We start from the raw sequence: 24,989 nt of genomic DNA, 5'->3' as shown, positions 1-24,989 counted from the left end.
TTTTCAGACTTTGAACCTTCTTCGAAATGCGGTAAAAATTCGACAAGATAAGACACCCCTACCTCTCTTAAACTAGAATTCCGTACAAAAAAAAATAGCAAAAAAGATCAAGAGAATCTCTATAGTAAAAACCATTCGTCATCGTCTATCTCTATCCATACAAAATTTTAGAGAGATAACTACGTAATAAAATAGCACTCTGTCCATCGTCACTCCAGTCCGGTGTTGATCGTTCGAACATTATCATCATCACCCTTGCTTTTAATTATCATTTTTTTGTTTGTTGATATTTTTTCAATAAAAATGAGACTTGCTTTTGTGTTTCTCGCTGCTTTTTGCGTGTGGTCCTTGCCACAAGAATCATCTTCCTACAAAATTTTGGGAGTTTTTCCAACATTTTCAAAGTCTCACTACATCCTCGGGAGCAAAATAATGCGAGAATTGGCTGAAAAAGGACACGAAGTCACCGTTTTAACGCCTTTCATCTTGAACAAAGGCGTCCCCAACTTGACTGAAGTGCTCGTGGATGGAATTATTGAGAAAAGTTCAAGTAAGTGACATTAAAAAAATATTTTTAAATGAAATTCAAGAGCATACTTACCACAAACAAACAAAAATATTACGCAATATCGCCAAATATGATACCGATAATATGTTTTCGCGACGAGATAAGATGCGATTATTAATAAATTTGGCTAATTTTCGATAATTTTTGTCATTTTTCTAGTTATCACGGATCACCTTCTGGAATTTGATTCGACAAGTATGTTTGGACGCTTAAGAAATCTATATTTTTTCGGACTAATGATGACAAATCACACAATGGATCACCCTAAAGTCAAGCAATTTTTAAAATCTGATGCGAAATTTGATGTTATTGTCTTGGAAATCTTCGTTAACGATGCCATGCTCGGTTTCGGATCGCATTTCAAAGCGCCCGTTGTTGGAATTTCCACTTTTGGTGCCAATAATTGGGTAAACGAGATGGTTGGCACACCTTCACCTCTCAGTTACAACCCACATTTCAACTTGGAGTACATGGAACGGATGACTTTCATGCAACGAGTTCATAATTTCTTCGTGAATTGCTTGGATTACGCTTTTATAAAGTTCTTTTTCCTTCCTGCGCAGAAAAAAATCTACGAAAATTCGTTCCCAGCTGAGACTAGACAAGATTTTGATCAAGTTTTAAAGAAATCCGTGTCCTTTGTACTTTTAAATTCTCATTATACGACCAGTTATCCACGTCCTTATGTACCCAACATGGTTGAAATTGGCGGCGCTCAAATAAATCGCAAGCAAAAATCGCTTCCGACGGATGTCAAAAGAATTCTCGATGCCGCCCATGATGGTGCCATTTACTTTTCGATGGGTACCAACATCGAAAGCACCCGTTTGCCGCAAGAAAAACGCGACGCAATCCTAAAAACCTTCGCTAAATTCCCCAAAATCCAATTTTTATGGAAATGGGAGGACCCAAAATTGCCTGGGAAGCCATCGAACGTTCACATCCAAAAATGGTGGCCCCAAGATGATCTCCTGGGACATCCAAATATTCGTTGTTTCATCACGCATGGCGGTCTTTTGAGCACCGCCGAGGCAAATTATCACGGAATTCCCATAATTGGCATTCCGGTGTTTGGGGATCAAGATTTGAATATGGCGCGAGCTCAAAATATGGGATACGGCGTGTCAGTTAAATACAAGAATTTGACCGAAGCATCGCTGACATGGGCTCTTACGGAAATCTTGAACAACAAAAAATACAAGGAAAATGCACGTGAAATTGCTGTGAGATATCGGGACCAACCGATGACTCCATTGGATACGGCAACTTATTGGATCGAGTATGTGGCGCGACACAAAGGGGCGACTTTTATGCAGAGCCCGGCGCAGGATTTGGGCTTCTTTAGTTATCATTTGTTGGATGTTTTTGCGTTTTTGGGAGGAATTGTCTTCGTTTTTGTGTTTTTACTGAAGATTTTGTTCTGTAAGAAGAGTAAAAAAGTTGGAAATGAAGTTAATAACAACAAAACGAAAGTAAATGAGAAAAAGAAGAAGAAATAAATGAACGCAGGACGTGTTTTTATAGCTGAAATTGAAGAAAATAAATTAATTTTTAAATATTTTTCATTAAAACTCGGATTTTTTGAATAAAATTCACTTGAAACGATTTTTTTAGTTCAAATTCTCACCACTGGATGAATTGGCGCTGTATTGATTGTAAACAAAAAACCCGGTTTCGATGATTTTTGCGAAAAAAATTAAATTTTTCCATTAAAAACTGCTTTTAAAAATGCCTCCTGCGCCAGAAATAGCCCCTGAGGTAAGAAAATTCCTCATTTTTGATCAAAAACTATAAAATTCCTCCTTTTCAGGCTCAAAAAATCATCATAATCCATCCCGGCTCACTTTATTTGCGTATCGGACGTGCTTCCGACCTCAATCCCTACAGAATTCTCCATGTAATTGCTCGAAGACGAAAGCCCGGCGGGAAATTCCATCGTGACACCCTTCTCCCGATGCAAGTTGAGAAATCCAAAGAAGTTATGGCTGAAATGGAAGAATATCGTCTCCAAGTTTCGCACACACTTCAAGCTTGTCTCCAGTCGGATGGCAAAAAGCGATATGCAACGCCGCCGCAACAAATTTCCGCTTTCAATCGACGATCGCATCCGGTTCAGGTGCAGGAGCCACGATTTAATTTTCTGCAAACGACAGCGGATTTCATCGTGGGAGACGATGTGCTGTCGTTAGACCCGAAAGACGCGTGGAATATTCATTTTCCGTGGAGACGAGGCGATTTGAATTTGCATTCGAATGTCGGGGGAAGTTTAACTGCGGTGATAAGTGACTTGCAACAAATTTGGTTGAGTGTGCTGCAGTGCATAATGGGCATTACGGCGAAAGAATTGCCGAGTTACAAGGCAGTTTTGGTCGTTCCTGATGTTTATAACAGGCAACATTTGAAGGAATTGACGAATTTGTTGCTCAATAAGATGAATTTCGGGTCGTGTTTCTTGATTCAGGATCATGTGGCGGGAACTTTTGGCGCAGGACTTGCTTATGGTGAGATTTTTATTGGGAACGATTCAAAAAAAAATTTTTTTTTTCAAATTTAAAAAAAAATGATTTTTTTCTGAGAACCAAATTTAAATTTCCTGTAAGAAAAAAAAATTAAATTTAAATCCTAAACTTCAAAAAATCCTTAAAATTCATTTTTTATGATTTTTAAACATTTTTTGGAAAAAATTTAATTATTTTTAATATTTTTGTCTTAAATCTATTATTTTCTAATGATTTTATGAAATATTTGAAAATTTGAAGAAAAAAAATTCTTCAGTTTTTTTGAAAATTTTATAAATTAACTTTTGTTGACGAAATTTAATATTTTCCACTAAAATTATGAATTATAAGTCAAATATTTGAAATCCTTCATTTTTTTTAAATATTTTTTAACAAAAAATGTTCAATTAAATCCATATTTTAAATATTTTCTGAGCATTTCTCAAAAAATTAAAACAAAGAATTAAAAAATATTTTTAATTTTTAGTTTTTACCTCATTTAAAAAGTTAATTTTTAATAATTTTCATCATTTTAGCATGTGTCGTGGATGTCGGAGACCAAAAAACCAGCATCTCGTGTGTTGATGACGGAATTTCGCAGGAACCCACAAGAGTTCGTTTGCCCTTCGGTGGAAGTGACATCACTCAATGCTATTATTGGCTCCTCAAAAAGTGTGGATTTCCCTTTAAAGAGTGTAATGATACCGTACAACGTGATGCCATGTTACTTCATAGCCTGAAAGAGTCAAATTGTCACTTGGATCTCAATTTGTGTGGATCAACAGAGAAATATTTTAAAATTTACCCACCAAATCAGCTGCCGTTGCAGTACACGATACAATGTGGCGATGAATGTCTCGTTGCTCCGCTGAGTTTATTCCATCCAGAGCTGCTTGGGGTAACGGGACGAAAAAAGGCATTGGCAAAAATTCAAAGACCGAGTGCGACTTGTCCGGATCCGGAAGATCCCTTTGATGGCGAGTATTTGAGAGAGACTGGGGTGAGTTTTTATTTAAATTATTTTTTTTAAATTGATTTTTTTGTCTCTTTTAAAAGAATTCTTAAAATTAATTTAATTAATTATTAATTTTATTCAAAAAAAAAAAATAAATAAATAAATAAATAAATAAATAAATAAAAATTAATTGAATAAGGCGAATAAATTTAATATTTTCATTTTTTGTCCCATGAGGATTTTCTCGAGGGGGGGAAATAAAAAAATAAATATTTTTGAATTTTTTGTTTGTAATTTTTTAATGTTTTTAGACGTTAAACGTTGATTCTTAACATTTAGTTAATTTAAGTTTATATTAGTTTAAAATTTGAACTTTAGAGTAAAGATAAAGCAACAAAATCTCCCAAAATAAAAATTTTTTAAAAAAAATAATTTTGGTCACGTGACTTTCAAAAATATGTTTTTCAACATTTCAATAGAAAATGTCGTAATTAAGCAAATTTCTTTAGTTTTTTGTATAACTTTACCATAAACAGTAATTTTTCATGATTTTTTAATATAAAAATTCCAAAATATGTCAAAAATATTTGTATTTTATATTTAATTTTTATTTTTCCCCCTGAATTTTTTCGACAAATTCCGAGGGGGGGGGGAGATAAAAAATGGATATATTAAATTTATTCGCATAAAATAAATAAATAAAAAAGAAAAAAAAAATATTTAAAATTTTTTTAATTCATATTAATTACTTTAAATTAAATTAAACAAATAATTTTTAAATGAATTAAATAAATTGTAATTTTAAATTATTTTTAAAATTATTTCTGAATTAATTATTTATTTAAATTATTAAAATTATTTTTTTAAAAATGTTTTTAAATTAATCAAAAAATTAAATTTAATTAAAATTTTTATTTTTAGCGTCGCGGAGCAAAAGAGCAAATCGAACAAAGCATGACAGATGCTTCCGGTATAAAACCTGACGATGCAAATGACGAAGAAATGGTTGTCGAAACGGAATTTGAGCGCGAAAACAAGTCAAAAGAATTTATTTTGCCGCCGGGACAGATGATCGGTCTCGACACCGCTATCCTTCAAAGTATTGAACGTTGCCCCAATGATGAAATGAAACGCAAAATGTACTCTTGTATCCTCATAATCGGAAGCGGCATGAAATTCGTGGGTATCGACAAGTGGCTACAAAATCGCATCGCACTGCAAACCCCTTATGCATTCCGTTCCTCAACTCTGGACGTCGTCACAAGTCCTAAAGACATGGATTCCGCGAATACCGCATGGAAAGGCGGTGCAATCATCTCATGCCTCGATAGTGCACCCGAATTATGGATTAACGCAAGCGAATGGCAAAAACATGGCCCTAAAATATTACGAGAAAAAGCGATGTTTATGTGGTAATAATAAATTTATTTGACTACGACGTGAATTTTAATCATCTTTAACGGCGTGCATGGCAAAATTGATGTCCATGCATTCACTCCATGCCCAAGTATTTCGCCAAAATTCATAAGTCATGCCGTGAGTGAGGGAAACACTGCAATTATTGTCCTTTAAAAGACGTTCCAGTTCTTCCGGTGTGATAAATTTCTCCCATTGATGCGTGTTTTTAGGTAACAAACTCAAAATATTTTCCGCCACTTGAATTCCGAGGAGCCAAGAGACGTTTGTGCGATTGAGAGTTGTGAGAAAAATCGATCCGCCCGGTCGCAGAGCCAAGACACAAGCTTCGAGGAATGCCGCTTTGTTGGTGACGTGCTCCAAAACCTCGGAAGCGACAATTGCGTCGTATTTTCCAACATTTGCTTGAGCATGATCCTCCACAGTTTCTCCCAAATACGTAACTCGTGACTGCAAATCGCTGCTATTTTTTGCCAAATGTTCCTTTGCCACTGCGAGTAAATCTTCGCCGGGATCGAGTCCTGTGACATTGGCATGAAGTCTCGCAAGTGGTTCCGTTAAAATTCCGCCGCCACAACCGACTTCTAAGATTTTTACGTCTTTTAATACTTTTCCGGTATTAAGGTTAGATTTGTCGACGGCTTCGGTACTGATGAGACCATCACGAATGAAGGGCACACGAAGGACATTCATTGAATGGAGTGCCTTGAGAGAGCCATTTGGGTTCCACCATTCGTGCGAGAGACTGTTTAAGTTTTTGACGTCGTCATGATCAACTGTGGATTTCGGCGTAGTTTGGGTACAAAAGTTCACGGAGAGTTTTTCAGTGATTCGTGGACTGTTGAAGGAGAATTAGAGGATTAGGTTTGATGAAAAAGTGGGATATGGGAGAATTTTTACCTGAGACAAAGATATCCATTTCTCAAAAGACCAGAATAGCATTTTATTCGAACCATTTCGGGAATCAAAACAAAAACAAATCCGCGATGATGAGGTGAGTCGAGGGAAACTGATAAGAATGACGTTAATTAGGCTAATACAAGTGGCAAAAAGTTTCACTTTACACTGGATCTTAGATAATATCTGGTAGGGGGATATTTCTATATAACTCTTAAATTTTATAAATGTTATAAATATATAATTCTATGATATATTAAAAAAATTGTTTGTAAATATTAATTTAGCTCAATTTAGTCCAATTTATGACGAAGAAAAGTTGTGTAAAGTTGAATATCGTGCCGTTTTTTTAGATTGAAACACAATTAAATTAATAATAATAGAGTTGAGAAAAGTAATTAAAAACATAAATTTTAAATATATTTCAGTTAATAACGCGAATTCGAGTCAGTTGAATCGTAAAAATGACACTTTCCTATAGTTTTAATTAAGTTCATCGGTGAACATATCTCCAGCACGTAGTGAAATTTTAAGTACCCGATCGTGTTTACTCTCAAACACATCATGACAAATTCTGTTGCAGTTAATATCGTTACGTCTTACGCTAGATAGGAGAACAATTTGTCATCAAGAACAATCAAGACCATTAAGAACAAAAAAACTCAAACCAAGCGCTCACGTTTGCGGGACACTCCATTACGCGACTCATGAAATTAAACGACCCTCGGTTCAGAATCCTGTCAAAATTTGTGTGCGTCTTCAACTGGAGAATTGCGAATCCTTTTTTCGCACCGTTGCGAGTTTCAGGTACTGTCAACTTGTCCACAACAAAACGGTTGAAGGCGAAATAATTCGTCTTCTCAAGAAATCTTCTCAGTCATTTGGATGAAGGATCTCCGTGCTAGTCTTGACGATCAAATGAAATAAAAAGACGAAATTTTAAAACAGTCCAATATCAAGACAAAAAAAATCAAGTTCAATTTATCTAACAATTTTACTGTTCCAAAAGCTCATTCATTTTTTTCATGATATTTTGTTTTTTTGATGATAATTGGCTTTACGAAATAATTCGACAATTCATAAATCAAGTAAATTGTGTATGGTTTATAGTCTAAGTCCCACAGCTTTCAAGCATTCTGAATAATATTTTGTGCTCGAAATAATCAAACGCTTTTGTTGGTTCCATAAGACAGCTGCTACTGTATGATCTTGATAGATGTTGGAAAGGTTGATTTCAATTGACTCACTGTCCTTACTCCATATGTCATTATTTATTTTTTATTGTTTTTCCAGTAAATAAACTTAAGAATTTAAAAGAGTTTGGACGAGTTTTGATTTTAAAAAATAATATTAGTGAAAAAATACCTTCTCGTTGGTTCTTCTTGCAATGTTTCAGTTCTACCTTTTAACGTATTGCAATCGTTTCTTCTTTAAATTGGAAAATGCATTTTTATCCCTAAAATTTTGTATACGGAAATTTTTCTAAGACATTCTTAAGAGATTTAAACTCCTCAGTGATCAGTTGCAAATCTGAATCTAATTATCTTTAATTACTTTAGCCCAATTTTATTGGATTTTAATTTTATCACTGAATATTTGAATTTTTTTTTTCTTCATAAGACGCCAATTTTAGTTGATGTCATTCAATAAATTCAGAATAAAATCTTCTAATAATCAAATTATTTCAAATAAAAATTTACCCTCATAAAAATTTGAGATACCACATGAAACATTTTCGATAATTGCATCACCCTCAACCACTTTGACGTCTCTCCTATCACTTTGAATCTTCTCAGTCAGTATTTACACGAGACTTCAATTGCAACTAGTAACTTGCAACTTTTTATCCAACTTTTAAAAAAATTCTTTACAAAGTCTTGAAATGACGATCACAAGGACTTCATAACGCGGAACAATGAAGTCTCGCCTCGTGCTAAACTGCGGCAACAAGTGATTTTAATTTAACAAACAAGCAACAAACGTTAACGAAATACTAAAATGTCACAAGAGCTTGACTGGATTTGGCCCCGACTGAAACAGACATCGCGCTGGTGGAAGTTTTGCAGTTACGGCGTGATAGCTGGCGTGGGTTTTGTGGCCAAATGCGTCATAGGTAAGGATTTTAATGGTAAGGAGTCGTTCCTTTTCATTGAACATTTTCTCTTAACACCAAAAAAAAAATAATTCGTGTGTGCTAATTTCATATTTCATGTGTCTTACTCGTACAAATATTTAATAAGTATATATATGAGATGAAGTAGTATTTAACATATTTTTCGTGAAATTTTTTCTCTTTCTTTTTTTCTCGTTTCTTCTTCTGTTGTATTTCGGTTCCCGCGTTGCAACCACCGCATTTTGTTATAGGGGGAGACAAGTTGTTAAGTAAGAATCCAGGTGCAATTGCATTTTTTATTTCAATTCAACTTCCTTAGAAGCTCTTTAGTTACACATTTTTTCCTCCATTTAGCGCACTTTTCATCAAGAACTTTAAATTTATGAGTCATTGGCACCGAATTGGATTCAATTCCTTATTAGATTATAAAAATTTATCTCAAAAATAATTAATTGGCGATTCATCACACGTAAATACTGTACAATTAGCAACGTAAAAATATAAACAAGTCGCGTGAACTTGAAAAATTGTTCTGCATGGTCATTTAAAAATGCATTTATTTCCTTTTTTCGTTGTGTGCACGTTGCATTTTAGTTGTAGTCTGTATTGCATAACTTTTCACTTTTAATTTCACTTTCATGCTTTTATTTTTTTTAAATTAAAATTTTTTTATTTAAAATAATTAAATTAATTATTTAAAATAAATTTTAAAATAAATTATTTAAAATTAATTAAAAATTTATTATTTAAAATTTAATTTATTTAAAATTAATTATTTAAAATTTAATTAATTTTTAATTTAAAAAAAATTTGTTAATTATTTAAAAAAAAAATTTTTTTTTTTGAAGAAAAATTCTAATCTGTTTCGATTTTTGCAGCATTTTTTAACAAAGCACGCGCTTTTAACTTGAATATCCTCCTAAGTGCCATCGAACACCGTTCTCCGGGCATCCCGTTACTCACCGTCTCCAATCATCACTCATGTTTCGACGATCCCGGCATGTGGGGTCTCTTTCCGCTCCGCATCGCCCTCAACACGAACAAAATCCGCTGGAGCCTCGCAGCGCACGACATCTGTTTCACGCAACGCCTCCACTCGTGGTTCTTCATGATGGGAAAATGCATTCCCGTGGTGCGAGGCGCCGGCGTCTACCAGCCCGCCATCGATTTGTGCATCGACAAACTCAGCCGGGGCGAATGGGTGCACGTTTTTCCCGAGGGCAAGGTAAACATGACCAAAGAAACGTTGCGTCTCAAGTGGGGCGTCGGCCGGATGGTGTACGAATCCGCTGTCGTGCCACTCGTTATTCCCATTTGGCACATTGGCATGGACGAAATTCTGCCGAATGAGCCGCCGTATTACTTTAGGTTCGGCAAAACGGTGACTTACAACTTCGGGCAACCCATCGACTTGAATCCGCTCGTGCAACGACTGCGGGCCAGTAATGCTACGGAAATTGAGGCACGAAAAGCGATCACGGACCACATACAGGAAGCGATGTATGCGTTGCAGCGCGAAACGGAAGCTTTGCACAAAAATTGCTAGCATATCAGATGACGTTGAGAATTTTTACCGAAACGATATTTTTCGTTTGAATCTACGAGAAATCTTAAAACGAATATTTTGAGAAGCAATTTTACTCTGGTTAGACAATATATCGCGATTTGACTCGTTTTTTTGCCATAATTTCTTATAATTTTAGAACTTTTGTTACCAAGATTCTTCGATAGTCGTCTTCAATAATTTTAGTCTTCATTTAGCAGCGTTATGTAAAAAATAGTGTTCTTAGGTAGCTGAAAATTGTAAAAAAAAATAAATTACAAGTTATAGTGAGGAGATATAGGTTAAAATAATAAATTATTATTATTGAAGAAAGTCTATTTAAACAAAATGTTTTTCAATTTTTTTCATCTTTTTTAGCTTTAGGTTGCTCTAAAAAAATTTCAATAATTTTTAAAACGAAAAAAAAAAGTTTTTAAGTAAAAAAATGGTAAATATTTATTTAAAAATTTTAATTAAAATTTTCTTTTTATTTTTCTTTAGTTCAATATTCAGGAATAAAATTTTTTTTTTTTATTTTTAAAATATTCAAAAATTTTTTTAATTTTCAGAATTGTTTTCAACGTTTTTTTTCAAGTCATCAAAATAATTTAAATTGCATGTTAAAATTTTTCAAGCTAAAACTTCAAGATTTTCAACATAAAAAAAATAATTTCAAATTTTGTTTTATAAAATCTGAAAGAAAATAAAAAAAAAAAAAAAAAAAAAATAGGTACGAATCAAATTATTCAATTTATTGAGTTAATTATACCTACTGTAAAATATTACGTTTAAAAATTATTAAAAATTATTTTTTTTATGAATTTTTTCAAATTTTCTTTAACTGATTTAATTAATTTTTCGTCGTCAAAATTAAATTTTAATTTTTTTGAAAAAGTTATTTTTTTTTTGAAAATTTAGACAAAATTGAAATAACTTTCTTATACCCAATTAAATTTATATATTTTTATTCATTTTTTATATTATATTTTTGTATTTTTCTGTAAAATTTAATTTTTCAACAAAATATTTTTTTCATAATTTGACCAACCAGGATTGAAAAAATTTAATTAAAAAAAAATGAACAATTTTTTTTATTTGAGTATTTTTTATTTAATTATTTTTTTTTTATTTTTAAAATTGAATGTATTTTATTAAAACTTTATTTTAAAATTTTAGTAGGTATTTTATTTTTTTCGAAAAATTAAGTTCGAATATCACAATTTAAAAATCTTATTTTTGAAAATTTTTTCGATTTATTTAAAATCGAAGGTCAATGTAGATGGGAATTATTTTCAACTTTTTTTTTAGATTTAGAATCATTTGGCAAAACTATTGAACTTTATATGGAGCGACTTTATTAAAAAAAATAAACTTTATTTTATTGCATTGATTTGTCCAACGTATCCTCAATTTCACATTCCAACAAAAACATTTCTTGATCAATTTTATCACGAGTTTCGATTTCTTCTTCTTCTGGTTTTTCTTCCGATTCCTTCGATGTTGACTGACTTTCATCTTGACAGTCCATTTTTGTGCTTTTCCGTTGTTCCCTCCTTTGTGTTCTTTGGTCAACTTTTTTCGCTTGTTTGGCATCAAACTCCGCTATGTACTGTTTATAGCCCTCATAGTGACTCGGTTTTTGTGACATGTACGCTTCATGCACGGAATGCAAATTTAGCACTTCTGGCACCATAAACGGGAACAACCACAGTACAAGAGGCGTTTTTCCCGATTTATACAACGATTCCTTGTGATAAAAGAGCAACCCATCCAATTTGGGTTTATTTCCCGGAAATGCTGGAAATCTCCCGAGCAGCTCATCCACCGCTAGAGGATCCTGAAAACTCGCATACGGCACCGATTTTATCGGAAATTTTCGTTTCGTGCCTTTTCCGAGATTATCTTCTTGGATTTTTGTGTTGAGCCAATAAAATCGAAACTCGCAATCGCAATTCATGAAATCCTGATTGCCGTAAGCCAAAACGTCAATTGCGATAAAATGTCCTTCTTCCTTGTCGAAAAAGGCATCGATGATTGTTGTGTCTCCCCGATGATTTCCTTCGCCCGTCGAACCACCCGGCAACATGGATTGAAAGGTAAGCAACAAATTTCCCCATTTTCCGATTGCTTCGGTCCTTCCGCCCTCGGCAACGAGCAAACAACGAACGCCTTTGGGACAGGGCAGCACAAACCAGTTTTCCAGGTCGTCGGGGCGTTCGTGCATCCATTCGGAGAACTGAAGAACATTGCGATAGGCACGTCGCTGATAGTTGGGACGATGGAAATTTTGTTGGTGCAACCGGAGATTCTGGATAATTTTGCGATGTTTGTCGAGATTTGTGTTTCGCTGAAGTCGTTGTTGCTCCAAAAGTCGGTGTCGACGCTCAATTTGCATCATTTCAGCTCGTAAGCTGTTTTTGTAGAGCTCGGCAGTGTTGGTCGTCATTTTTGTTAAATACTTTTTGTATTTTTAAAGTTTGTCAATTAACTTTTCTTAAATAATTTTTAATTTTTTTCATGTCAAAACGATTAAAAATCAAAGATTTGTTTACATTTTTGAAATTTTCAGAATAACTGATGATGGGATCACTGAAAAAGTGCTTCAACGTTAAATTTTTTTCAGCCAAATAAAGAATTGAACATGGACAAAAATTACGTACGGCAATTTGGAAATTCGTTGATCCTAAAAATTTTTTTAAAATTTTTAGATTTTTTTTTTAGTTTTTTTATGATTTTTTAAATTATTTTAATTATGAAATTTAAAAAAAAAATTAAAAAATGTCAGAAAATTTTAATAAGCGCCACATAATTAAATCAAAAATAACCGAAGTTATATCAAAATAATTGAAGGTCATCATACAAATGAATCATTGACCCATTCTGACGCATATTTTTTGGATGTTTAAACTTTTTTTTTGCTGCCACTTCTTAACGATGATAAGGTCCCATTCGAAGTTCTGCAAAATAATCAATAAACAATGAGCAAAACATTTAAAATAAATTGAACATGCGATTTTTTTTTCGATTTTTGATGCAAAATTAAATAAAAGCCTTTGAAATATTTTTTAATTGCACAATTAAATAATTATTGCTTTTATCAATTTATAAGCGATAAGTAGTAAAATTGTTACAAAAATAAAATTTTATGAATGAAAAATTTTATAATTTCAGTATTTTTCCATAATCTTTTTTTTTTAGATTAAAAAAATTTGTTTTTAATATTTTTTTATTTTTATTTTATTTTTTTATCAATTTAAAAGCCTTTGCCAACTGATTATTCTTGTTGCAGGTCATTAAATAAAAATATTTAAAAATTATGAACGTCGTCAGAGTAAATCAATATTGAAAAGCAATAAAAACAATATTGGTCACTCATCGAAATGTTTTTCTCAGAACTTGATCAACAATACCCGAAAAAGTTCTTATTTTTCTCAGGCAGGTCAAAGTATTATCAAAATATATTACGATGAGTTTGTTTGTTTAAACTTTCTTTAATTTATTTTTATGTGAGGTGCGGGGATGTTCAATTTTTGGTCTTTTTTAAAGGACAATTAATTAAAAAATAAATTTATTTTTTTTTAATTAATTGAAAATTTATTTAATTTATTTTGTTTTTTTTTTGAAGATTAAAAAAGTAAATATTTTATTTTGTTTGAACACTTTGATAAAAAAAAATTAAAACAATATTTAATAATTTTTTTATCTCTTTTTTTAATTCTTTTATGTTTAATTGTTGAATTGTTAAAAAAAAATTAACTAACTAATTAAATAAAAAGATGTTTAAATACATCAATTTGAAATGAAAAAAAAAGGAAAATCATCAAAAATTTTTTAAACATATCCAAAGTTCTTAAATAAAAATTTATTTTTTTTTTAAATTAAAATTAAATAAAAATTAATCAATTAATTTAATTAAAATTTAACTTTAATTTTTTTTTTTAATTTTAAAGTTTTAACTAAACAAGAAATAAACAAGGACAGGTAAAAAATCAGAAAATTTTTGATTTAATTTTATAAATTTTTTTAAAACATATTTTACATTTAAAAATGCCAAATATACAATATAAAAAAATTAAAAAATTCAGAATTTTTTTAAAAAAATTTATAAATTATAAATTAAATAAATTTTGCAAATTAAATTATTTTAATTGATTTTAAATTTTATATAAAAATTATTTCAACTTATTTTTTTTAAATAAATAGTTGAATTTAATTAATTTTATTCAAATTTATTTTTTTAATTTCAGTTAAATATGAAGTCAATCAAAATTTTGGTGTTATTTTAAAAATAAATTAAATTTGAAATTAATTAAAGTTTTTGTAAATTAATTAAAATAATTAAATTATTCAAATAAATAATTTATTTGAATAATTTAATATATTTTTTTTTTAATAATTTAATTTAATTTTTATTAAATTTTATTTTTTATTAATCATCTTACCTGTATTAAAATTCACTTCTTTCAGAAAAACCTTTTTAGCAAGGACTTGAACATCTCTTATTTTTTCCTCCTGTCATGCTACGATCTATTGTCTTCCTATCTTCCTTCCTACAGCCACTGTTACACAAACTTCCCATAGCGATCACTACACTCACGTCGCGTCGTCGTTCTTTTGCTGCCTCACCAATACCGAGACACTGCTTTTGCGAGTTCCCAACCCAAAGACTTCGGCAAAAAATTTCTACCAGATTCAGTGTCAAGATCATCGTCGCAGCGTCAACATCAATTATTACAGATCGGAGTGCACTTTCCTCTAATTAAAAAAGAAATAAAAGAAATTAATAAAAAAAGAAGAATCTCTACACGTACACTCGCCATACACAAGAGACACTGCAGTGATTTAATTTGCATGTAATTATCAACGTTTTTTTTTTGTCTCTGAATTGTTTTTGTGCGATTAAACCAAATTAATTATTATCTCTCGGTGCTTTTGCTTGTGCATCGATACGGCTGCTTTTGAAGAAACTTCATTAAAAATAAAGTTCTAAAAGTGACGAGAAATTACAAAAAAATAAAAAATCAGCAGCAACAAATTTAACGCAGGATATTATGTTGAAAAGCAGCAAAAATGAAAGAAATTTGAGGAATTCCACGGAAAAAGAAGAAATTAATTAAAACCAAAGATCCCGTTATTCAATAAAAGACTGAAAGGCACGTGAACACCAAAAATTTTCAAATAGGATTAAAAAATTTAGAAATAAGTTAACGAGAACAAGGAATAAGGTAAGTTTCCATCGGAACATCGCTAAATTTAGAAATTCGCCAAAAAAACGTGATTTTATCAGTGAAACGCATCCATTCCATGCTCTGGCTCGTGTACGATGGCGGTACGTGCAAAAGCACATTTCTCCTGATACACTCTTTGAACTTTGATCAAAAGTTCTTGTATTGTGTATGTTTATGTGGAGCAGTGTCTTGTACAAGAAATAATTAGGCAGGAGCCTTTAGAGCCGCAAGAGACATGAAGTCGTCTAAATTTATTTATTTTTTTAATTTTAGAATCTGCTTCGTTGATTAAACGAGTTCAAAAGTCAATTTCAATCCAGTGTTTCGTTATCTCCTTTTTTTTTTGCAAAAAGGCAGTTTTGAATTTATTTTAAAATTTTTGTCCTTTGTCCCTTTTGAAAAATTAAAAATTCATTAGAGCAAATTCATTCATTTAATTTATGAAAAAAAAAGTAAATAAAAATTCCATTAAAAATTATCCTTCTTGGGCTTATTTCATAGTTTCAAAAAATAAATCATAAAAAAATTAGTGAAAAAATTATTAAAAATTAATTCATTTAATTTGTGAAAGAAATTTTTAGAGAAAAAAATCAATTTTAAAAATTTCAATACAAATCTATATTTTTTATAGAAAAATAAAAAAAATATTTACCTAAATAAATAATTTTGATAAATTTAGAAAAGAATAACAAAAATATATTTTTTTTTTTTTGAATAAATCTTAATAAAATTTGGAAGAAAATTTTTGGAGGATATAAAATATATTAATTTTAAATTAAAATTATTAAAAATTAAATTTCTTTTTAAAAAATAATTTATTTCATACACAATAAAAAAAATAAAAAATTAAATTAATTTTGAAAATATTAATGAAAAAAATTTATAATAAAAAATGAAAGAAAAATTGATAATTTTTTATTTTTGATAGGTACCTAATGAAATAAATTAATTTTAAAAATTTAATTAATTAAAAAAAATTAATAAAAAAAGAAAAATACAAAAATTAAATTAAAATTAAATTTTAATTAAAAAATTAAATTAAATTTAATTAATAAAAATTAGAAGTTATTAAAAGTAAAATTTAATTTTTTAATTTATTTTATTTTATTTTTTTGAAATTGTTCATTTTAAAATTTTGTTTTTTTTTAAATTTTTTTTTTATTAAAATTTTAAGAAAAAAAAAATTTAATTGTGACATATTTTTTTGTAACAAAAATTTAGAAATAAATTCGAAACAGCCTAAATCTTTTTTCTAATCTGTTGCAATTCCTCTTGTCTAGAACTAATTTTTAGTCTGGCGCTGATAAAAGCCGTCATTAATTAGAAATATAAAGGAGACAGACGTGATTTCATCGTATCAGTCATGTGAGGGAGGTCTTTAACTGACCTTAGACAGCCAAACAATTCGGATTTCAAACAATAACGAATTTAAATTTTTGAGATTTAAAACAATTTTTCTCAAAAATTTAAAATTTCGTTAATTTTTTTGTTTGGTTTTGATTAAAAAATTATTTTCAATTATTTTTTTTAAATTATTTATGAAATTTGGGGCCTAAGATGGAATTTCAATTTACGTCAGAGTATTTACAACCTACCTGAACATTTTTTTTCTGAAATTCAATTCGATAAGCTCAAAGATTAAAGGTGTAAAGGTTCTGTTTTTAGATTAGTCTTCGGAATATCTCAGATAATGCATTTGATAAGTTTTGACAATGCGAAAAAAAAATATTTCTGCTCCGAGAATGTAAATAAATAAACACATCGTTGCTCTCGTCTGGCTCGGCAATGCATGTTTGACTCGCATGCAAATAAATAAAGCGAATTATTCGGACTCGTGATAAGGATCGCATCAATAAATAAAACTGATAAGCCGCGTCGCAGCCGGCATTTAACGTGAATAACGCATTTTTTCAGATGGCAAGCCCCAAGTCTCCGGCAAAGAAGAACCGTCGCAAGGCCGAAATGGAAGACGAAATCGAGGAGGTGCCCAGTAACAGTATCACAGCACGCCTCACACGCATCACAGAAAAAATCGCATCCACATCCATCGGGCAATTTGGCATCCGGAAGATCGACAACATCCTGTGGACCATCGAAAAGTCGGCAAAATGGAGTTTACCGCGGTACACGCGTCACGTTCCCGCCTCCGAGGAGCCCGAAAAGGAGGAAAAAATCCACGAACCACCACTGACGCGACCCTTGCCGTGGATTTTCTTCATTCCGATGCTCATTGCGTTACGGATGATCCGGACGACGGTGTCGGTGGGTGCGCTAATGCTACGCAAGAGTCCCGTGACGCCGCAGGAAATGGTAAATTATCTAAAAAAAAATTAAATTTTTATTAAAAATTTATTTTTTAGGTTCATTTCATCCAAAGTCGACGACGAAAGCTGCGTGCCATCAAATATTCGGGTCTCCGTGCGATCCGCATGCGTCACATTCAGGCAGCTGAGGACCGGAGAAACGGAAAAATCGCTCGCAGAGGCATGATGGCGCGGCTAAGTAACATTTTCAACGTGTTAATGTGCGGATCGTATGGCACGGTAGATCGTCCCACGAAGGTTGTCGTCAAAAAGAAGGACAAATCCACGAATAGCGAACGCAAAAAGCGCCATGCTGACGAAAGTGATGATGAAGAGGAACTTGGATGCAACGAATTGTTGAATAAATTGGCAGATGAAGATGACACTGATGATTCGAGCTTTGCTGTAAGTCAATTTAACGCATTTTTTCATAAAAAAATTAAAAATTTACCTGCAGGAAGACACAATTTTGAGCTCGGATGTCACAATTTCGGATGATGAGTCAGAAACCGACAACATTTTGAACAAAACAATGAATGAAAAGGTAAATTTTTTTAAATTTTTGATCATTTTCCGTCACTTACCATTGAAAAATTTCAGGACACTCCAAAATTCGCCACTCCCAAGTACAGAAAATCCCGTTCGAACCCCAATAGTGGTGTCAGTGCCAAAGCTTCCGAGCCCACAAATGACAATTTAGATTTCATGAGCACCCCAAAACGGAGTATCTCCCATTCAGCTGTTGCTGAAACCACTGGAAACGGCCCAATTGCCGAGCAAAAGATGAAAAATGGCGAAAACGGACATTCAACAATCGAAGAAATCAAAAAGGCTCCAATGAAAAATGGTGAGTTTTGTGGTTTTTTGGTATTTTGTCTGTTTTTTAACAAAAAAATTTTTGGTGATTGGTACTAAAAAGCTCACAACTACATGAATGGCGTCAATAATCGGGGACCCAATCATCGGTCTAACCGCCAAGCCATAGGTGAGTTATCTCCTTACGCGTTCTTGCTCTTTGACTTTCTATTGCATGAAATACTGAGAATTTATCTGAACTAGAATACTATAAAAATGTCGCAAACGAAATGGTCATTCATGAGGATGAGCAATTCCACAATTTTAGCAAGCATGTTAACGGTAAGTTTGAGTCGAATGTTCGAAAGTGAGGCAAAAAATGATCAAAATTTATACAAAAAATCTTAATTGGCTGAAAATTTTTGAAAAAATTATTCAAAAAAGTTAAAATTTTTTATTTTTTGATTTTTTCTAGGTACTGCAAAGGAACACGAACAAACCGGTGGCGAAAACGCGGAAGCAATTAACAACTTACCCGAGTCCCAACGCAGCGAAGGTAACTTTCCTTGATCCGTGCCGTGCATTTTTTGTGTAAAGTAAATATTTTTTACTGCTCTCAGTCACTTCCAGCTCCCCCAAAAATGGACCAACCGCAAACTAACAATCACACGAACAACAATTCCACAGCAGCTCCCGTCGTCACGACGAAAAATCCGGATCGCTCCCATGGCGGTCGTGGCAACAATCACAACAACAACAAGAAACGCCGCAACAATAGTCAGAATAGTCAAAATAATCGACGTAATGGGGGACCCAACTATTAGACATCGCATGAAATAATTATTGATAAAATTTGATACACCAAAAAATTGTTAAAAATTTATTTTTTTCTCCATTTATCGTACTCCATATTATATTTATACATTTAAAAAAAATTATAAAGGTAGTGAAGCAATTAAAAAAAAACCTAAAAATTTAAGTGATAAGAACAAAATTATGTCATTTTTATATTGCTACTTATTTAATCAAAAAAAAAAACAAACAATGAAAATTATCGCTAAATTACTCAAAAAACAGGCAAAAAATTGTATTTATAGGTGTTTTTATGTTATAAGAAATGTTTAAAAAAAAAGAAAACTGAATGCTTGGGAAATAAATTTGAATGGCATGAAAGAAGATGGTTTGAAAGATTTTTTTGGCAAATATTTCATATTTTTTTTATAAAAATATAATAATAAAAAAAGCTTGGACAGCAAATAAGTTTTTTTTTATTTATTTTTTTTTTTTGTAAAATTTTTAATTTATGATTTAAATTTTTCGAAAAATTTTTGAATTTCAAAATATTTGAGGTATTTTTTTTAAATATTTTTTTATTTTTCCAATTAATTAATTTTATTTTTTTTCGCCTATTGAAAAATCTCTTTATCTGATTTTTTTACGAAATTTAGTTTATAATGCATCTCGAAATTTAATTACGAAATCAAATGTTTTTAATTATTTTTTAAATTATATTATTTTTGATTTTTTTTTGTAATTTTTTTTTTAGAAAATTAAATAAAATTAATTTTTTGATCAAAAATAATTATTTTATTAAAAATTAAAAAATGTTAGGTTTTAGAATACTTAAATTTAAAAGATTATTTCATAAAAAAAAAAGTAAAAAAAAAATCACAGAAGAACTTTTAAGTTTTTTGTTTTTAAAAAAATTGCGATTTTAGCTCCAAATTTAAAAAAATATTCGATAAACATTTTTTTTGACAAAAAAAAAAATTTTAATTGAAATTAATTTCAAATTCTTTTTAGAGTTAGAGAAAACTTTTAATTTTATTTTTTTTAGGTTTATTCTTTTTTTTTAAAGTCAAAATATTTTTTTATTTTATTTTTTTTTAAATCGCTGATGACATTTTTTAATTTTTTTTTTATTTAAAAGAAATTTTTTAAAATTAATAAATTTCAATGCAACCTCAATCTTACCTCAAGGTTTAAAATTTTTTTTTATTAACGATTAAAAAATTTTTTAACTTTATATTTTACTACAAAAATTAAAGAAAAATTCTTCAGTTCGTAGGAAATAAATTTAACCATTTATTATTAATTTTTTTTTTATTTTAAAAAATTCTTATTATTTTTTTAAATTTTTATTAAAAATTTATTTTTTTTAAGTATTTCTTATGTCCGTCAACTTAAAAAATATCAAAATGGAGTTGTCTGGTATTTTATTAATTAATTGGCTTTAAAACAAATTCCAAAGGCGTATCGATGGTCAAAACGCAAAAACACGTCACCAAATTATCTTCCGACACACAAACCTCAAAACTTGGGTATTTTTCGTGATTTTTCATCAAAAATTCTCGATACTCTTCAAACTTTTTCCTTGCAAATTCTTTATCGAAACTCTTAATTTTCTTTTGTTCCGCAACAAATTTTTGTTGAATTTCTCTCGTTGTCTTCATATTTCTCAGCAACGGATATCCCTTGACGCAAGCTTCACACGAACAATCAAAATTGTAATGAATTTTCAGCTTTGCCTGACGTTGTTTGGCATCCAAGAGACAAAAAGGTGGTCCATAACTGTCGAAAAGCTGCTCTCCTTTCCTGATAAAACGTCGCACGACAACCACATTCGTCGTTCCATCGGCAATTCGCACGACATTCGGAGCACACGAGTGATTTATCAAGCTGCACAACGCAAAAAGTCCTCCTCCAAAGACTGCCGGGCCGATATTTGAGAAGCCCAAGGCATGTGTGTTCACGGAAGCGGCTTGCACAAAGTGAAATAAGACGTTTAAGAAGAAATTTTCCGCTTCAGTGTCTTTTAAAATACATTTCAAGTCCGTGTAATTGCTCAAAAAGTACCACGCAATGGCGCAATCGTTCGTCATCCGCATTAAATCGCGAAAAGTTCTGCTGGATTCGTTCGTGGCAAAAGCATAAATCGCGCGAAATTGATTTTTTTCTGAAATTTGAGAGTAATCGACTGTGAAGGCACTTTCTTGAGACGTGTCAATGTCGTCAATGAGCTTTTTTAGGTCTTCGATGTCAGGAAACATCGTGAAAGCATATAAAGTTGCTCGAATTCCGGTCACTATTGATTTGTTAAATGTGAAAATTCCATCAATTATTGGACATTCGTACTTGTGGAAGCGATCGAATGCGATTTGGCGACAATTTTCCGAACAAAACATCGCTCGAGTGCATGACAAGCATGGCAGAAGGTTTAAAAAGGCAGTTTCCAAGCAATTTGCACATCGATTGTATTCGGCAGAGGCACCAACCAGCTTCAAAAAGGGCTTTTCGATGATAATTACGTCACCTATGGAATAAAAATGAAAAAAAATAAGATGATTTAAAATAAAATTAATTAATTAAATTAAATAAAATGAAAATAGAGGGAGGCAAAATATTTTTTTTAAATAAAAATTTTGATATAAAAAATTAATAAGGCCGGTCCAAAATTTTTCCAAATGTTTTTGTCCCAAAAGATTTTTTTCAAAATCATTAAAATACACAAAAAATGGTCCTTTTTTGGGGGGGGGCAAAATAAAAAAAAAAAGTTTTGAAATACTTTTTCATACAAAATGCCAAAATTTTTATAGTTTTTTATCATTAATTTTAGTTGATTTTATGATGTCTACATTGGATTTGATAATTTAAGATATATTCGAAAGTATTTCAAGTTAAAAATTAAAAAAATCTGTCAAAAAAAAAAAATTTTTTTTGAAAGAAATAAAAATAACCGTTAAAAACGAATTAATTTAAAAAATATTTTTTAAAAAATTTCGGGAAATTTTGAAAAAAATTCATGAAAAATTTGCCCCGATTTTCAACACAAAAAATTTTTAAAATTAAAAATAATTTTAAAAAATTTCGGCCTAAAAATTTTGATTAAAAATTGATTTAAAGAAAAGGACAATGTTATGTTAAAATGGTTAAATTTTTTGAATGATGTTTTTTAACAAAAAATTTTTTTTCAAAATTTTGCCCCATTTGGCTCTTTCAACATTTTTCGGCTTTTAAATGGGGCATTACCGTTCATCGGCTCAAAATAGGTTTTGACGTTAAAATAACTTTTGGAGCGGACTTTTTCAAAATTTTAAATTAAAAATTAATTAATTAAATTAAATTTGCTTCATAACGCATTTTCTTATAAATACGAAAAAGCGTTATGAGGCCTATAACGCTTTTTCTAATTAATATGAAAAATCGTTATGAACCATCCAAAATAATTTTTCAACCTAAATTTGATAAATTTTATAGCTGGAAGTGAAAATTAAGTCCTTTCTCATATATTTTTTGATATTTAACAACAAATTTTAACTTTATTTTATTACAAGATTTTACAAAAACTTAGCAGAAATTTAAATTAAATCACAAAAAGAACAGAAATTTCTCAAATACGAGGTACATGTTTCAACATTGGTTGACTCTTATCATCAAAATCCGAATCTAAAATTGTTCTGGATCGCGTTCTCGTCGTTGTTGGTCGTTTGGATTTTGGCATCGGCTTCCGTTTTGGAGATTTTTGTATTTTTTGTGTCTTTTGTGACTTTGGCGCACTCATCAAGTCACTTTGAGGCTCCTTGATTTCAACTTTTTCTTCAACATTTTCATCAAAATCACCAAAATACTCTTTTCTCAGCTGATTTTGAATTTCTTCCAACTCTTTCCAGATTTCAGCATCAGCTGGCGGCAAACTTAGATCGATCTGGACTTCTTCTTCCATCTCTTCGGGTTCTTCTGGCGCCTTTTCGGTGACGGGCTGAACTTCAGGAGCCGCTGGTGAATCTTTATCCGAGTCTTCTGAGTCACTTTTCATCAAACCAGTTGTTGTATTAACGATTTTCGGCGGTAAAACTGGCAGAATTGTATTTTGATCAACTACCATGGACTGCGATGGTGATTCCGGAGCAAAAATTTCACCAGCAAGAGTTGAAGTGAGACTTCCTACCGTTTGATGGATTGTTTGACGAGGCATTTCATCGTTTTTGGGTTGATCGACTTCCATGGCAGGCTCGGTGTTTGGATTTTCTGACGTCGCTTGCGTGGTTTGAGGTGTTTTGAATGCCGACCAATCATTTCGTTCGTTCAATGAAACAATTTTAACCGGATTTTCTCTCTCTGGAACATTTTCTGATGCTCCTTCGGCGATTTCCAGGGATTTTTCGAGATAATTTGCAAGTGGCTTGATTGGAGACAACTCTTGGGACATTAGTTGAGTCGAACTGCATGCCGGTTGCCACGAATCAAAATTATTTTTTTTAGAATTTTGTGACGGAGGCATCGCTGGATTTTGTGTTCCGGCACTAAATGACAAAACTTCATCGAGATTGATGTCTTGCGAGGCTGGAATTGCGATAAATTCCTGTTCGCCGTTCTCATTATTCATAATTATGACTTTGTGACCCTTGCTGACCTTCATAACTTTTGCCACTCCTTTGTCCAAGAAGGTTACAGACCGTTCGGGGGTTTTGTTTGTGGGTTCTGAAGATGAACCGGCATCCTGTCGATTGTTTTTATCGCCAGATTCCATCCTAAAAATTAAAAATTTTTAATATTTTTGAAAAAATTGCCTAAAATAGAACCTACCTTGATTAATTTTTAATAATTTCTTTTAATTTCCTATAAATCTTTTGATTTTTTTTTATAAATTTCAACATAAAAACAAAATTTCCGCGATTTTTTGACACAAAATAGGGTTGCCACTCACAAAAACACAAACCCGAGGCGCTAAAAAAATTCAAACCTGGCTTCAAATCACGTTGAGTCCTTAAAAAACGTCCAAATTGCTCCGATTTTGCACATTCCAGTCCTTCAATCATCACAGGAACCTCTTTGCTCGTCTCATAACTCAACGAAACATTTTCTTTTTTAATTTTTTCCGCACCATCTTCGTTAATTTCCATTAATTTCAAGCATTCTTTCTCACGATTTTCTAATTTTGCTCGCAATTTTTCCGGATAATTAAATTTTCGAGCAAGCTCAATGTTAGCAAGGCAAAATTTGAAGAAACCAGCGTTCAAGTAGACCGCAGACCGATTCGCGAAGCCAATTGATAAGTGATCCGAGTCGGTCGTCGCCAGGCAAAGGCTTCGATTGTAATTTTCCAGAGCTGCTACGTAGTTTCCGGCTTTGAAATGTTGATTTCCTTCGTTGCGAGCGTTCAAGGAGGCAGAGTCACTTTTTGGATGGAAAATGTCTGAAGCGGGCGGTAATAAATTATTTTCGTAGAAAAGTTGTAAGGAGTAACGAATTTTGGATGCGGCGTCAGGTAAACTCATGAATTTGAAGGAAACTTCCATTGTGCGTTGTGAACGGTTCAGAAGGTCCATCAGAGCTTGCGAGGAGTCTGTCATGATTTTTTTTTTGTATTTTTTTTTCCACTTTTTTTATAATTTTAATTTTTTTATTTGAAAATTTTTTTTATTTAATTTTTTTTAAATGTTTCTTTTGTCTCTGTTAAAATTTCACAAAAAAAAATAATTAAAAATTGAGAAACTTTAATTTTATTATAGAAAAGTACTAAGAAAAAATATTTTTTTTATTTTTTAATTTTAAATAAATATTTAAAAAATTTAAAGCTTTTAAGGAAATTTTCACAAAAAATAAAGAAAAACAAAACTTAATTTTTTTTTTCGATTTTTATTTAATTAAATTTTTATTTTAATTATTTAAA

At 31.2% G+C, this 24,989-nt stretch overlaps 8 protein-coding genes across 14 annotated transcripts; 4 read left to right on the top strand and 4 right to left on the bottom strand.

Annotated features, from left to right (window-relative positions):
* Positions 1 to 232: 232 nt before the first annotated feature.
* On the top strand, positions 233 to 2,176 carry LOC134832067 (UDP-glycosyltransferase UGT5-like). The gene is made up of 2 exons (XM_063845956.1): positions 233 to 550; positions 728 to 2,176. The coding sequence occupies exons 1-2, from the start codon at positions 304 to 306 to the stop codon at positions 2,065 to 2,067; spliced, it is 1,587 nt and encodes a 528-aa protein (XP_063702026.1). The 5' UTR covers positions 233 to 303; the 3' UTR covers positions 2,068 to 2,176.
* A 47-nt stretch (positions 2,177 to 2,223) lies between these two features.
* On the top strand, positions 2,224 to 5,449 carry LOC134832066 (actin-related protein 8). Its single transcript, XM_063845955.1, has 4 exons — positions 2,224 to 2,326; positions 2,379 to 3,069; positions 3,603 to 4,066; positions 4,943 to 5,449. Exons 1-4 carry the CDS (start codon positions 2,297 to 2,299, stop codon positions 5,435 to 5,437), a joined length of 1,680 nt encoding a protein of 559 aa, XP_063702025.1. The 5' UTR covers positions 2,224 to 2,296; the 3' UTR covers positions 5,438 to 5,449.
* On the bottom strand, positions 5,425 to 6,455 carry LOC134832068 (ubiquinone biosynthesis O-methyltransferase, mitochondrial). Its single transcript, XM_063845957.1, has 2 exons — positions 6,338 to 6,455; positions 5,425 to 6,275 (listed from the first exon to the last, which is right to left on the bottom strand). The coding sequence occupies exons 1-2, from the start codon at positions 6,391 to 6,393 to the stop codon at positions 5,468 to 5,470; spliced, it is 864 nt and encodes a 287-aa protein (XP_063702027.1). The 5' UTR covers positions 6,394 to 6,455; the 3' UTR covers positions 5,425 to 5,467.
* A 1,681-nt stretch (positions 6,456 to 8,136) lies between these two features.
* Positions 8,137 to 10,308, top strand: LOC134832069 (tafazzin). Of its 2 annotated transcripts, none has more exons than XM_063845958.1 (2): positions 8,137 to 8,462; positions 9,326 to 10,308. In XM_063845958.1, the coding sequence occupies exons 1-2, from the start codon at positions 8,333 to 8,335 to the stop codon at positions 9,991 to 9,993; spliced, it is 798 nt and encodes a 265-aa protein (XP_063702028.1). In that variant the 5' UTR covers positions 8,137 to 8,332; the 3' UTR covers positions 9,994 to 10,308. The 2 variants fall into 2 exon arrangements, with proteins under 2 accessions (XP_063702028.1, XP_063702029.1); XM_063845959.1 differs by having other exon boundaries at positions 8,137 to 8,447; positions 9,326 to 10,307.
* Positions 10,309 to 11,298: 990 nt separating this feature from the next.
* Positions 11,299 to 12,508, bottom strand: LOC134831434 (snurportin-1). Its single transcript, XM_063845162.1, has one exon. The coding sequence runs from the start codon at positions 12,434 to 12,436 to the stop codon at positions 11,369 to 11,371; it is 1,068 nt and encodes a 355-aa protein (XP_063701232.1). The 5' UTR covers positions 12,437 to 12,508; the 3' UTR covers positions 11,299 to 11,368.
* Positions 12,509 to 14,595: 2,087 nt separating this feature from the next.
* On the top strand, positions 14,596 to 19,479 carry LOC134829411 (uncharacterized protein DDB_G0287625). 6 transcript variants are annotated; one of them, XM_063842462.1, is made up of 9 exons: positions 14,596 to 15,215; positions 17,133 to 17,528; positions 17,579 to 17,926; positions 17,979 to 18,065; positions 18,122 to 18,368; positions 18,441 to 18,506; positions 18,581 to 18,658; positions 18,792 to 18,872; positions 18,947 to 19,479. In XM_063842462.1, exons 2-9 carry the CDS (start codon positions 17,133 to 17,135, stop codon positions 19,138 to 19,140), a joined length of 1,497 nt encoding a protein of 498 aa, XP_063698532.1. In that variant the 5' UTR covers positions 14,596 to 15,215; the 3' UTR covers positions 19,141 to 19,479. The 6 variants fall into 6 exon arrangements, with proteins under 6 accessions (XP_063698532.1, XP_063698536.1, XP_063698533.1 ...); XM_063842466.1 differs by having other exon boundaries at positions 18,937 to 19,111; XM_063842463.1 differs by lacking the exon at positions 18,581 to 18,658.
* A 1,056-nt stretch (positions 19,480 to 20,535) lies between these two features.
* Positions 20,536 to 24,669, bottom strand: LOC134828862 (SET and MYND domain-containing protein 4-like). Its single transcript, XM_063841850.1, has 2 exons — positions 24,060 to 24,669; positions 20,536 to 21,629 (listed from the first exon to the last, which is right to left on the bottom strand). The coding sequence occupies exons 1-2, from the start codon at positions 24,667 to 24,669 to the stop codon at positions 20,536 to 20,538; spliced, it is 1,704 nt and encodes a 567-aa protein (XP_063697920.1).
* On the bottom strand, positions 22,623 to 23,996 carry LOC134831260 (uncharacterized). Its single transcript, XM_063844940.1, has 2 exons — positions 23,903 to 23,996; positions 22,623 to 23,847 (listed from the first exon to the last, which is right to left on the bottom strand). The coding sequence occupies exon 2, from the start codon at positions 23,844 to 23,846 to the stop codon at positions 22,707 to 22,709; it is 1,140 nt and encodes a 379-aa protein (XP_063701010.1). The 5' UTR covers position 23,847; positions 23,903 to 23,996; the 3' UTR covers positions 22,623 to 22,706.
* Positions 24,670 to 24,989: the final 320 nt, after the last annotated feature.

The sequence above is a fragment of the Culicoides brevitarsis genome, chromosome 2, assembly GCF_036172545.1.
Source record: "Culicoides brevitarsis isolate CSIRO-B50_1 chromosome 2, AGI_CSIRO_Cbre_v1, whole genome shotgun sequence".
Lineage (NCBI taxonomy): Eukaryota > Metazoa > Arthropoda > Insecta > Diptera > Ceratopogonidae > Culicoides > Culicoides brevitarsis.
This window is presented reverse-complemented; position numbering and strand designations above follow the sequence as displayed.